General features: G+C 45.6%; 1 protein-coding gene across 1 annotated transcript in view; it reads left to right on the forward strand.

Annotated features, from left to right (window-relative positions):
• aldh5a1 (aldehyde dehydrogenase 5 family, member A1 (succinate-semialdehyde dehydrogenase)) overlaps window positions 1-13754 on the forward strand; it is a 28229-nt gene that overhangs the window by 411 nt on the left and 14064 nt on the right. The window contains exons 2-5 of the mRNA XM_078414919.1: window positions 2076-2159; window positions 7944-8114; window positions 9408-9524; window positions 11419-11562. Of these exons, the coding sequence (XP_078271045.1) occupies window positions 2076-2159; window positions 7944-8114; window positions 9408-9524; window positions 11419-11562 (516 nt within the window). The remainder of the gene's footprint in view (window positions 1-2075; window positions 2160-7943; window positions 8115-9407; window positions 9525-11418; window positions 11563-13754) is intronic.

Consider the following 13754-nt stretch of genomic DNA (forward strand, 5'->3'; position numbering starts at 1 on the left):
GGGATCACCCCTCCCCCCTCCCCGGGGGGGATCACCCCTCCCCCTCCCCGGGGGGGATCACCCCTCCCCCCTCCCCGGGGGGTAGAGAGTGGAGGGGGGTGGAGGGGAGAGGGTGAGGGAGAGGTAGAGGAGGGTGGGAGGGAGGTGAGGGGAGAGCTGGGGGTTGGAGGAGGAGGAGGAGGTGAGAGGGTGAGGGGTAGGTGAGGGGAGAGGTAGAGGGTGGAGGGGGGTTAGGGTGGAGGGGGGTTGGGGTAGGGGGGAGGAGGGGGGTTGGGGTAGGGGGGAGGAGGTGAGAGGGTGAGGGGAGGGGTAGAGGGGGTTGGGGTAGGGGGGAGGAGGGGGGTTGGGGTAGGGGGGAGGAGGTGAGAGGGTGGAGGGTAGGTGAGGGGAGGGGTAGAGGGGGTTGGGGTAGGGGGGAGGAGGTGGGGGTTAGGGTGAGGGAGGGGAGAGGTAGAGGGAGGTGGGGGGGCAGAGTGGGGGTTAGAAGGAGGTGAGAGGGAGGAGGGGAGGGGTAGAGGGAGGTTGGGGTTGGGGGTAGAGGAAGGTGAGAGGGTGGAGGGTAGGGGTAGAGGGATGTGGAGGTTGGGGGAGGAGGTGAGAGGGTGGAGGGGTGGTGGGGGTAGGGGGGACGAGGTGAGAGGGAGGGGGGGTTAGGGTGGGAGGTAGGAGGGGAGGAGAGGAGATAGGGTGAGGTGGTGGGTAGGTGAGGGGATAGGGCAAGAGGGAGTTGGAAGGGAGGGGATAGGGTGAGAGGGAGGTGGAGGGTAGGAGGTGATGGGAGGGAGGTGGTGGTTAGAGGGAGGTGGGGGGTCAGGGTGAGGGGTTATGGGGTAGAGGGAGGTGGGAGTTGGGTTGGGGTGGGGAGGGAGGTGGGGGTTACGGTGAGGGGGTGGGAGGTTAGAGGGAGGTGGGGTTAGGGTGAGGGGTTATGGGGTATAGAGGGACGTGGGGGTTAGGGTGGGAGGGGAGTGGGGATAGGATAGGGTAGGGGGGAAGGGCAGGGCAGCCACCAGCAAGGAGTGAGGGGTAACTGGAGAGGGATAAGGAAGGGTGAGGGGGCAGGGGGGTGAGAGGGTAAAGGGGAGGTGGGGTGTGGGTTGGGGGGACGAGCGGCGGCCGTGCCAGAGGGAGTGGACACGGCAGAGGTCTGGGCCAGGTGGGATGTGGATCAGAAGGAGCTCCGGGGAAGGGGGGGTGTTTGGTTGGGGGGGAGAGGGGGACGGTTTAGGGGAACTAGGGGTCGGAGGGGTGAGAGTGCCTTGGGATCAGGTGATACTGGAGGAGAGAGGGCTTTCAGGATGTCGGGATGGTGGTTCAGGGTATCGGGAGGAGGAGCAGGGTTTTGGGGTCTGGTGGAGGGTGCTCTGGGGTTGTTGGGCTCGTGGTGTCTCGGAGTTGACAAAGGAAAGGTGTGTAAAGTTAATCCGAGGAAAGGCAAACTGGTCTTTTGCCGAATTTGGAGCATCACCAATCTAGTGCGTAAAATCATGAGAGGCGCAGATGCCCAGACTTGGCGAATGGAGGACCGGAGGACATAGGTTAAAGTGACGAGGAAAAGATTTAATAGGAATCTGAGGGGTAACTTTTTCACACAAAGGGTGGTGGTTGAATGGAACAAGCTGCCAGAGGATGTATTTGAGGCAGGGACTATCCCAACATTTAAGAAACAGACAGGTACACGGATAGGACAGGTTTGGAGGGATGTGGACCAAACGCAGGCAGGTGGGACTAGTGTAGCTGGCACATGTTAGCTGGTGTGGGCAAGTTGGGCCGAAGCCAAGAGCCTGTTTCCACACTGTATCACTCTATACCTCTACTGATTCCAAGCAGTTGTGAAGTCGCTCATCAAACTGCCCTGCCTAGCTCTGTGCCCTCCTCACCACTGGAGTTGCACTCTTCAGTCACTGCCTGGTGTTGACTGGTTGTCCAACTTTGCAGACCATCAACTCTTTGGTTGTTCCAAAAAGATGACATTTCATAGACAGAATTGACCACAGGATTAAACCAAGTTTATTTTCCCTAAAGCCAAGTCTGTACTCCTTTCAATTATTTTTTTTTTAAATCTTTGTTTTCAGGAGCGAAGCAATCTATTAAGAAAATGGTACGACTTAATGATAAAAAACAAAGACGAGCTTGCAAAATTAATTACTGCAGAAAATGTGAGTAACCAAAAAGGAATTATATTTTAAGTTATATTTGAATAATGGGACGGTGTAAGAGGAAGAAAATGGCCGGACATGGCCTCTTGTGATTTACTGTTTTGAATAGTTCCATTATTCAAAGTTTATTAAGTGACACATTATTAAGCAAAGACATTTTAAGTCATCAATTTAAACAATAGTTTTTAAACTATTTTATCTGAAAATGTTTTCAGTCAGGGTTTTACAGAGTTGTATGGCACGGAAACAGACTCTTCAGTCCACTGAGCCTGTGCCAAAACCTCATGCCGATCTATACTAATTCCACTTGCCCATGTTTATTCCAAATCACTGCACCCTTAGTCAAATATGTGCCAAGATGCCTCTAAGATGTTGTTACTGCTCCTACCTCCCCTGGCAGTTCATTCCAGATACCTACTCCAAGTGTACTCCAAGTACTCCACATTTTCCAAAAACTTTCATTTTTCCTAATCTTTTGTGGAGAACTTTTATCTAATTTCTCTCGGGTCTCTTTTTAAATACCTTCTGTAGAAACGTTCTTATCCAGCTTGCTAGAGATAGACCATGAAAAACGTCACGTCTATTTGCAAAATATTATGGTTGCTCTTTGTGAGTCATTTCAACTTTCAAGCACACTGCCTTTCTATGTTATTATTTGCCTACTGTGTGTACAAATATCTGTTGCTGTTCAGTGTTCAATTTATTTTCTTGTTATAATCTAATTGGAATTGAATTTAGGAATTTATACTTTTGTTGAATGGTGCAGTTGAATACGACCATTGTTTACAGAAGAGTGTATTGACTTTGTGTGTTTACTTTTGCAGATTTTAAAAGTGATGGATATATTACCACTCTGTATTTGGATAAGAAATAAAATAATTTCACCAAAAAATAACTCCTACATTTTGCTCTTGATTGTGTGGTGACCTTGGTTTCTGTCCATTGATAACATGCATCGGTGTGTTATCTCCATGATAAATGAATGATTGTCATTATGCCCGAGTCCACACCAACCAGTAATCCCCACACACTTATCCATCCTACACACTAGGGACAATTTTACGATTATACCGAGCCAATTAACCTACAAACCTGTATGACTTTGGAGTGTGGGAAGAAGCCGGAGATCCCGGGGAAAACCCACCCATGTCACGGGGAGAATGCAGAAACTCCGTACAGGCTGCACCTGTAGTTAGGATTGAATCCGGGTCTCTGGCGTGGTAAGGCAGCAACTCTACCGCTGTGCCACCGTGCCGCCCCTACTGGGCATAAGTCTTTAAGATATACATGTTTTAGCATAATGTACAGAGCTTTACATACATTAAAACTTAAAGGTAGATCTTTAAATTCAGTAGTGATAGATAAAATTGAAATAAGCAAAGACAATTTGCCTTCCTCTTTCAACGTGCATTATGTGTTAGGAAGTTGAATATTTGCACTTCCTATCTCTAAACCGTCTGGGTTAATTCAGTGTTTTGGGATTGATTTTGAATTGAACATGGAGTTTTGAAGAATAGTCTGAAATTATAATAAGATTAGAAACATTTTGTTTAATATATTTTCGGAAATTGCTAGAACATAATTAAAACCGTATTAGCACCAGATGCATTTGAGGAAAATATCAAATCTTTGTTCATGAAACATGGAAATAGATGCAGTAGCAGGCCATTTGGCCCTTCAAGCAAGCACCGCCATTCAATATGATCATGACTGATCATTCAAAATCAGTACCCCGTTCCTGCTTTCTCCCCATATCCCTCGATCCCATTGGCCCTAAGAGCCATATCTAACTCTCTTGAAAACATCCAGTGAATTGGCCTCCACTGCCTTCTGTGGAAGAGAATTCCACAGATTCACAACTCTGGGTGAAAATGTTTTTCCTCATCTCGGTCCTAAATGGCTTACCCCTTATTCTTAAACTGTGATCCCAGGTTCCGGACTCTCCCAACATCGGGAACATTTTTCCTGCATCTAGCCTGTCCAATCCCTTAAGAATCTTATCTGTTTCTATCAGATCCCCTCTCATCCTTCTAAATTCCAGTGAATAAAAAGCCTATTCAATCCATTCTTTCATCATATGTCAGTCCTGCCATCCTGGGAAATAACCTGGTGAACTTACCTATGCAGTATATAATTCTATGACTGCGTGCTAGTTTAAGTTTGCAAGATGTAAATGTTCAGCATGAGGTCACACTTGGATTGACTTTTTAAAGTTTAATTGTTATTAACTGAACGCATGCTTAGTTAATTTTTTATTTGATCATGGAGCGGTGCAGATTTGAATCGGTGAGGTTCAATTTGTAGCCTATAAATGCAGAAAAAGGGGTAGCTCTTTGATGTTGAGATTAAAGAGATGTTTGTACCTTCAGTCCACAAAGTTTGGTCTTTACAAGTCAAATGTACATTTGGTTAGGATTCCATAATTGGATTCGCCTTTTCTTCCAGAATTCTACAGCAGCAATTGGTATATCCTTGGTATACATTGGGGAAAAAACATATGCTTCAGAAACTAGCAAACTGTGTAAATCGCAAAAGAGACTCTGAACTAATACAACTGCCGGAAGAACTTCATTAATGATGTCTGCCTTGAGCCGTGCCAGCCTGGCTCAAAGTGGGAGGGGAGGGTGGAGAGAAGGGAGGGCAGGTAAATTTAGTAATGTCAAAATGCCAGCAGACTGATTGGCATCCACTTCATGCAGTGTCCGCTCTAGACAATAGACAGTAGGTGCAGGAGTTGGCCATTTGCCCCTTCGAGCCAGCACCACCATTCAATGTGATCATGGCTGATCATTCTCAATCAGTACCCCGTTCCTGCCTCCTCCCCACATCCCCTGACTCCGCTATCTTTAAGAGCTCTATCTAACTCTCTTGAAAGCATCCAGAGAATTGGCCTCCACTGCCTTCTGAGGCAAAGAATTCCACAGATTTACAACTTTCTTGAGTGAAAACGTTTTTCCTCATCTCCGTTCTAAATGGCCTACCCCTTATTCTTAAACTCTGGCCCCTGGTTCTGGACTCCCCCAACATTGGGAACATGTTTCCTGCCTCTATCGTGTCCAATCCCTTAATAAACTTATATGTTTCACTAAGATCCCCTCTCATCCTTCTAAATTCCAGTGTATACAAGCCTAGTCGCTCCAGTCTTTCAACATACGACAGTCCCGCCATTCCTGGAATTAACTTAGTGAACCTACGCTGCACGCCCTCAATAGCAAGACTGTAGGAGTACGTGCTGAGGGAAGCAATGACACTTGGTGCAGCCAACACCAAGGCTCTGTGGGGGAGGACCACTGTTTCGGGTCCTCCCGCTGCTGGAGATTGGGGGACAGGGTGTGGTGGAGATGCCCCTCAAACTAAGGAAGGGACATCACCCCAGGGGGGCCACATGAGTGGCAAGGGTGCCGGGTATAATTATAGTTATTGGGAACACTACCAGATATTACGCAGTCAAATGTATGTATAGCCGTGAAGAATGTCAGATGAATTTTGCACAGTTCTTTTTGTACATAGTTTTTTTAAATCCTGAATAAAGTTTTTAGTTTGATTTTTTTTTAATACAGTAATCAGTGTGAGATTAATCCCTCCTGGCAGTCAACCCTTTTTCCCTCTTGGAATTAAAGTCTATATTTCTAGTCCAAATTTAGAATGCAAAGCCCAAATTACTTACCGTCAATATAATTATGTTGCATTTGCACAAAGATATTGATTTGCATCATTTATAAAGTATACTGTCTTAAGTATTGATGTGTCATTCTTAATATTATATATTTAGAGTAGTAGACAATAGGTGCAGGAGTAGGCCATTCAGCCCTTCGAGCCAGCACCGCCATTCAATGCGATCATGGCTGATCACTCTCAATCAGTACCCCGTTCCTGCCTTTTCCCCATACCCCCTCACTCCGCTATCCTTAAGAGCTCTATCCAGCTCTCTCTTGAAAGCATCCAACGAACTGGCCTCCACTGCCTTCTGAGGCAGAGAATTCCACACCTTCACCACTCTCTGACTGAAAAAGTTCTTCCTCATCTCCGTTCTAAATGGCCTACCCCTTATTCTTAAACTGTGGCCCCTTGTTCTGGACTCCCCCAACATTGGGAACATGTTTCCTGCTTCACCACAGTGAAGAAGGCACAGCAGAGACTCCACTTCCTGAGGATCCTCAGGAAGACCAACCTGCAGGAGATGCTCATGATGTCCTTCTATCGCTGCTCCATCGAGAGTGTGCTGGCATACTGTATAACCACATGGTATGCCAGCTGCTCAGAAAAGGACAGGAAGGCCCTTCAGAGGGTCATCACGACGGCCCAGAAGATCATCGGCTGCTCACTGCCCTCCCTGGAGCACCTGTTCAGTCTACGCTGCCTCAGTAGAGCAGGCAAAATAATAAAAGATCCATCCCACCCCGGCCACCGTCTGTTTGTTCATCTGCCCTCTGGTCGACGTTTCAGGTCGATCAAATCCCGAACAAACAGACTTAAGAACAGTTTTTACCCCAGGGCCATACGAGAACTGAACACTACTTTCTGCACTAGGCAACTCTGTTAAAATTTTTGTACTTAATATAATTGTATTTATTTGTTTTTGCATTTATTGCATATATGTTTTTATGCACTGTCAGGATTGGCTATTTTTTTAATTTCGTTGTACTCGTTGCAATGACAATAAATGAATATTATTATTATTATTATTATTATTATGTGTCCAATCCCCTAATTATCTTATATGTTTCAATAAGATCCCCCCTCATCCTTCTAAATTCCAGTGTATACAAGCCTAATTTCTCCAGCCTCCAGTGTATCTTCAATCTCAATTGATTTTATGTTAATATATAAACATAGCACAAAAAGTAAGGAAATTTGTGTTTGGTAGATTATTTCTTTGTTGTAACAATGCTTCTTGGCAATAAATCTTATACCGTTGGAAAGCCTGTTTATTTCCCTTTTAAATTGTGCCACATTTGTAAGGAACATGCATTTGTGGGATGAGCAGCAGAGCTGAGTATATGGGTTGCGCCCATGAAAAATTTGCCAAATCTCTGCCAATGCCAAACAGCTTATTCTGCCATTGACTCTTGTTCGGTGTTGTTTGGTGGATTGGATGATTGAAGTCTGAAGAAACAAGACATATTGGCAATTTAACAATTTATTCATTTAATAAACAGGAGCCACAGTAGCGTGTGTAAGAACCATACACAGCCATAACAGCCTGGCACCTCCTCCTCATGCTGGTCACCAGCCTGGTCACACACTGTTGTGGGATGGCATCCCATTCTTGTCAGCACCTGGGGGTACCAGAAGCTCAAAACAAGAGTCAATAGCAACAGCAGAATAAGCTGTTTGGCATTGGCAGAGAAGATTTGGCAAATTTTTCATGGGCGCAACCCATATACTCAGCTCTGCTGCTCATCCCACAAATGCATGTTCCTTACAAATGTGGCACCATTTAAAAGGGAAATAAACAGGCTTTCCAACGGTATAAGATTTATTGCCAAGAAGCATTGTTACAACAAAGAAATAATCTACCAAACACAAATTTCCTTACTTTTTGTGCTATGTTTATATGATCCCTGAAACTGTTTATAATGGTGCTTGGCAGCTGAACTTATAACCTGACGATGTTTCAATCCAATCTAATCACCACACTGGTTCTAATCACCAATCTAATTCCACTCTTAGCATACATGGCATTGGGACCTGCAAATGTTCTGAAATATGAAAGCCAATGCTTTTATTTTATTTATATCTCCTCAGTGGTAACACTAACTCTCAGTAAATGATCCAATTCAGGGGAAACCACTCAAGGAAGCCCTGGGCGAAACACTGTATGCTGCGTCTTTCTTGGAATGGTTTTCAGAAGAAGCTCGTCGGGTGTACGGGGATGTTGTTCCTGCATCTTCGCCAAACCGCAGGATCCTGATCCTGAAGCAACCCATAGGAGTAGCGTCTATTATAACTCCCGTAAGTAGCATCTTTGGAGGGCTTTACATGTTTGCATTTCATAATCTGCAGATCTAGAATAAGCCTGTTGTCAGAGCTCACAGTGAGTATTCTGTAAACGTGTTAATCCCCAATCCATTTACGATTCTGAAATGTGCAACGGTCAAGAGGCAAGATGACTAGTTCCAAACCACTGATCTGGTGACCAATCAATAGTTTGACAAACATTAACCAACAACTTGTATCATGGGAGGTTTAGCGCAAAATTATGTGATTTTCCCCAAGTGCTGATTTGATCGACAATAGACAATAGGTGCAGGAGTAGGCCATTCGGCCCTTCGAGCCAGCACCACCATTCAATGTGATCATGGCTGATCATTCTCAATCAGTACCCCGTTCCTGCCTTCTCCCCATACCCTGAAGAAGGAGTCTCGACCCGAAACGTCACCCATTCCTTCTCTCCCGAGATGCTGCCTGACCTGCTGAGTTACTCCAGCATTTTGTGAATAAATGCCTATCTAAAAGCCTAAACGCAATATTCTATCAGTCTCAACTGCGGCACGGTGGCGCAGCGGTAGAGTTGCTGCCTTACAGCGAATGCAGCGCCGGAGACTCGGGTTCGATTCTGACTACGGGCGCCGTCTGTACGGAGTTTGTACGTTCTCCCCGTGACCTGCGTGGGTTTTCTCCGAGATCTTCGGTTTCCTCCCACACTCCAAAGACGTGCAGGTTTGTAGGTTAATTGACTGGGTAAATGTAAAAATGGTCCCTGGTGTGTGTAGGATAGTGTTAATGTGCGGAGATCGCTGGGCGGCGCGGCCTTGGTGGGCCGAAAGGGCCTGTTTCCGCGCTGTAGAATCTAAATCTAAAAAATCTAAAAAAAATCTCTGGTAGCGCATTACAGGCATCCACCACCTTCTGTGTGTAAAAACAAAAATATTGTCCCGCACATCTTTAAACTTTGTCCCTCTCACCATAAATGTATGCCCTCTAGATTTTGGCAATTCCACCCCAGGTAAGGTTCTGACTGTCGACCCTCTCGTGCCTCTCGTAATTTTATGTACCATTATCAGGTCACCCCTCGGTCTCCAATGTTCCAGAGAAAGATCCAAGTTTGCCCAACCTCTTCTTTTAGTTAATACCTGATAATCCTGGCAGCATTCAAGAAATGTAACAAATGAACTGAAGATTATGCTGTGTGAGCACAGTGCTTGTAATTTGTTTGTCCAACAGTCTAAGGTACATCTCGATGCGAATGTAATCTTTAACTTCTATTTGCCCTAAAACCGTTCTACCATGTTGTTTTCTTCACAGTGGAATTTTCCCAGTGCCATGCTCACCAGGAAGGCTGGGGCTGCTTTGGCTGTCGGCTGTACGGTGGTGGTGAAACCTGCTGAAGATACTCCCCTATCTGCACTGGCACTGGCAGAGGTGAGCTGTAGAAACGAAAGAGAGCTCCGAGAAACAAAATTAAACCAGTACTTGGGGCTTGTTTGTATGTCGTGGAAGATAAGTAATGATATACCTTTCAGCTAATCTCCTTTCCACCACATATCTTCCCATTGCTTGTCTTAGAAACATAGAAAATCGGTGCTGGAGGAGGCCATTTGTCCCTTCGAGCCAGCACCGCCATTCATTGTGATCATGGCTGATCATCTACAATCAGTAACCTGTGCCTGCCTTCTCCCCATATCCCTTGATTCCACTAGCCCCTAGAGCTCTATCTAACTTCTGGGAAACATTTCTGGGAAACACAAAACAGCTACGACCAATTGAATAGTTCTCTCTTGGGTGGGGACAAGGGGGGGGGGGGGGGGTTAGTTTAGAGATACAGTGCGGCAACAGGCCCTTCGGCCCAGCACGTCCATGCCGACCAGTGATCTCACGAGCCCACACTACACGCTAGGAACAATTTACGATTTTTACCAAAGCCAATTAACCTACAAACCTGTACATCTTTGGAGTGTGGGAGGAAACTGGAGCACCCGGAGAAAACCCATGTGGTCAAGGGGGAACACACAAACTGTACGGACAGCACCCATAGTCAGGATCGAACCCGGGTCTCTGATGCTGTAAGGCAGCAACTCTACCACCGCACCGCCCTGCCGCCCCCTACGATTTGCCTAATTGGTTACCACATGCAGGCTCCAACACTATGTTGTGGAATAATGGACGTGCTTTATATATCAGTTATTTACTATGTTCAGCTGGCATCTACCACATGCCTTGTTGGAAAATTGTGAAGTGTGCAAAGACACTGTCCCTTATTCTCAAATTTCTCCACCACGTCTGCTCCCAAGATGATGCTTTCCATTCTAAGACATCTGAGATGTCCTCTTTCTTTAGTAAAAGTGGTTTCCCTTTTGCTGTCATAGACGCATCCTTTGCCCGTGTCTCCTCTGTGTCCCACAGTTCTGATCTCGCTCCCCTCTCCCCAGACGGAACATGGGTAGAGTTCTCCTGGTCCTTTCACCCCACCAGCCCCCAAATCCAATACACCATTCTCTGACGTTTCAACGTGATCCCACCACCAGTCATATCTTCCCATCCCCACCGCCTTGGCCTTCCCCAACTCCTTGGATCACTCATCCCTTCCCATCCAAGCCACCCCCTCACCAGGTACTTTCCCCTGCAACCGCAGGAGATGTAACATCTGTCCTGTTGACATCCTTCTTACGGCTGGCTATAACCAAAACTGAGCATAATACTGCAAACGCAGCCACGCCTACATCTTGTACACTGGATGTGGGAGGAAAGCAGAGCACTCAGAGGAAACTCACGCAGGGAGAACATGCAAACTCCACACAGGCAGTACCTGAGGTCAGGATCGAATCAAGGTCTCTGGTCCTGTGAGGCAGCAGCTCTACCAGTTACGCCACTGTACTGCCTTCTCTGGAATCTTACTGAAGCCTTGTGGAAAACAATTATTGTGTATACATTTATATATACTCTTCTATAAATGAGGGTGCATATCTTCACTTGGTAACGCTGCACTGTTGAATAAAATTTTCATTGATCAAAAGTAAGCTTCCTCATGCTTGCTCTTTGGGCTTCCTCCTCCATGCTATTTTGTAGTTAAATGCAAGTCAAGTTGCATTTGCATTTATACAAAAAAATTCAAAGTAGGCACTTGATAAAATTGTGAGTAAAATTTACTTCCAAATCTTTGTTCGGAGGGGAAAATAAAAGTTAGATTTGTGTCACTCAGCGTAAATGGATGACTTGTAAGATATTCAGGCAAAATAGCTTTTGTTTTATTTTGTACGAAGTATAAACAACATTTCTTCAATGTTAATGCAGTGTATTAAAGTTAGCTGTCTTGCAGCTTGCAGATCAGGCTGGGATTCCTGCAGGGGTTTTCAATGTGATTCCCTCCTCCAAGTCCAACACACCTGCCGTAGGAGAAGTGCTTTGTACCGATCCTCTTGTTGCTGCAATCTCTTTTACTGGGTCCACAGCAACTGGAAAGGTAAGTGCTGTGATGCCTTATGTTAGTGGGACTTGTTCTGATGTATCTTCTTATGTTGACGGATCAATATAATGTTATCCAGCCTGAGAGGTTTTTTGAGGAAAGTTGGAAATGGTCAGTTGTGTTCTCACGTGAACCTTACCACTGCTTTTGTATCAGCGTTGGAACTGGTCTCAAAAATACCCAATTAAAATACTGCAGTTTTTCAATAAGCCTTTGAACAACATATAAACATATTACATAGTGGATGACATTTCATTTCCAGAGGACATTGGTTTAAGGTGAAGGGGAAAAGATTTAATAGGAACCCAAGGGGCAACTTTTTCACAGAAACGAGCTGCCAGAGGAGGCAGTTGAGGCAGGTACTATCGCAACTATTAAGAAACATTTAGACAGGTACATGGATAGGACAGGTTTAGAGGGATGTGGGCCAAATGCTGACAGGTGGGACTAGTGAAGATGGGACATATTGGCCGCTGTGCGTGAAGTTGGGCCGAAGGGCCTGTTTCCACTCTGTAAGAATCTATAGCTGTACACTGCACATGTTTTACACCAGTGAAATTAGAGTAAGAAACAGGACATTTGTAGCCAGGTCAATATAATGCACAGTCTGAAGAAGGGTCTCGATCTGAAACGTCACCCATTCCCTCTCTCCTAGATGCTGCCTGACCTACTGAGTTACTCCAGCATTTTGTGATACCTTCAATATGATGCACCAATCATATGTTACTGTTTTAAAGTAACATAACCTGTAGTATTGGATACTGGTGAAGTGCGTTGTGTTTAGCAGATGGGTGGACAAAGGGTGAGAGATAAGGTTGGAAGATGAGCAAAATGTGACACCAGATGAAGGGGGATAGGATGAAGGGAGGTAGGGGAGAGAAAAGAGGTGGATAGTGGAAGAAATGGATGCACATCCAGGTGGGGCACAGGAATGAGGGGAGGAGAAAAGGGTACCTAAAACTGGGAAAATTCAGTGTTCATACCATTGGGTTGTAACCTAAAATTGGAGAGTTCCAAATGAAGGTTTCAGCTTGAGTAGCTTACAACACAATGAATTCAAATATTGAATTCTCCAATTTTAGGGTTCCACTTGGGTAGCTTATGAGGTCATAAAGTCATATGGTCATAACTCATACGGTCAAAAGCGATCGGAGTAGAATTAGGCCATTCGGCCCATCAAGTCTACTCCGCCATTCAATCATGGCTGATCTATCTCTCCCTCCTAACCCCATTTCCCCATAACCTCAGACACCTATACTAATGGAGAATCTATCTCTGCCTTAAAAATATCCACTGACTTGGCCTCCACAGCCATCCATGGCAAATAATTCCACAGATTCACCACCCTCTGACTAAAGAAATTTCTCCTCATCTCCTTCCTAAAAGAACATCCTTTGGTTCTGAGGCTATGACCTCTGGTCCTAGACTCTCCCACTAGTGGAAATATCCTCTCCACATCCACTCTATCCAAGCCTTTCACTATTCTGTATGTTTCAATGAGGTCCCCCCTCATTCTTCTCAAGCGCTCATCATAGGTTAACCTACTCATTCCTGGGATCATTCTTGTAAACCTCTGGACCCTCTCAAGAGCCAGCACATAGTGCCCAGAATTGCTCACAATATTCCAAATGCGGCCTTACCAGCGCCTTATAGAGCCTGAGCATTACATCCCTGTTTTTAGACTACATCCCCCCTCACCGGTGTCCACCTATCACCTGCATGGTTTTGTCGCCCCCCCCCCCCCCCCCCCCCCGGCCCCCAAATAAAATTAGTGTGAAGAAGGGTCACGACCCATAATGTCACCTATCCTTGTTCTCCAGAGTTGCTGTCTGACCTGCTGAGTTACTTCAGCACTTTGTGTCTTTTTTTCTGGGGAGGAAAAAGGTTTTGACTGCTGACCCACCTATGTCTCATAATTTTATACACTTCTTTATCCCTCGACCTCTGATGGTCCAGAGAAAACAATTTAAGTTTGTTCTCTCCTTGTAATTAATACTTCCTAATCCAGACACTGTTTGGGTAAATTTATTTTGCATGCTCTCCAAAGCCTCCACGATCTACCTGTAATGAGGTGACCAGAACAGTGTGCAGTCCTCCAAATGCAGCCTAACCAAAGTCCTATAAAGCTGCACTGTGACATCCTGACTCTTGCACTCGGCCTACTCAACCTCTCCTTATAGCTCAAACCA

This window comes from Rhinoraja longicauda, chromosome 2 (assembly GCF_053455715.1).
Source record: "Rhinoraja longicauda isolate Sanriku21f chromosome 2, sRhiLon1.1, whole genome shotgun sequence".
In the NCBI taxonomy this organism is placed as follows: Eukaryota; Metazoa; Chordata; class Chondrichthyes; order Rajiformes; family Arhynchobatidae; genus Rhinoraja; species Rhinoraja longicauda.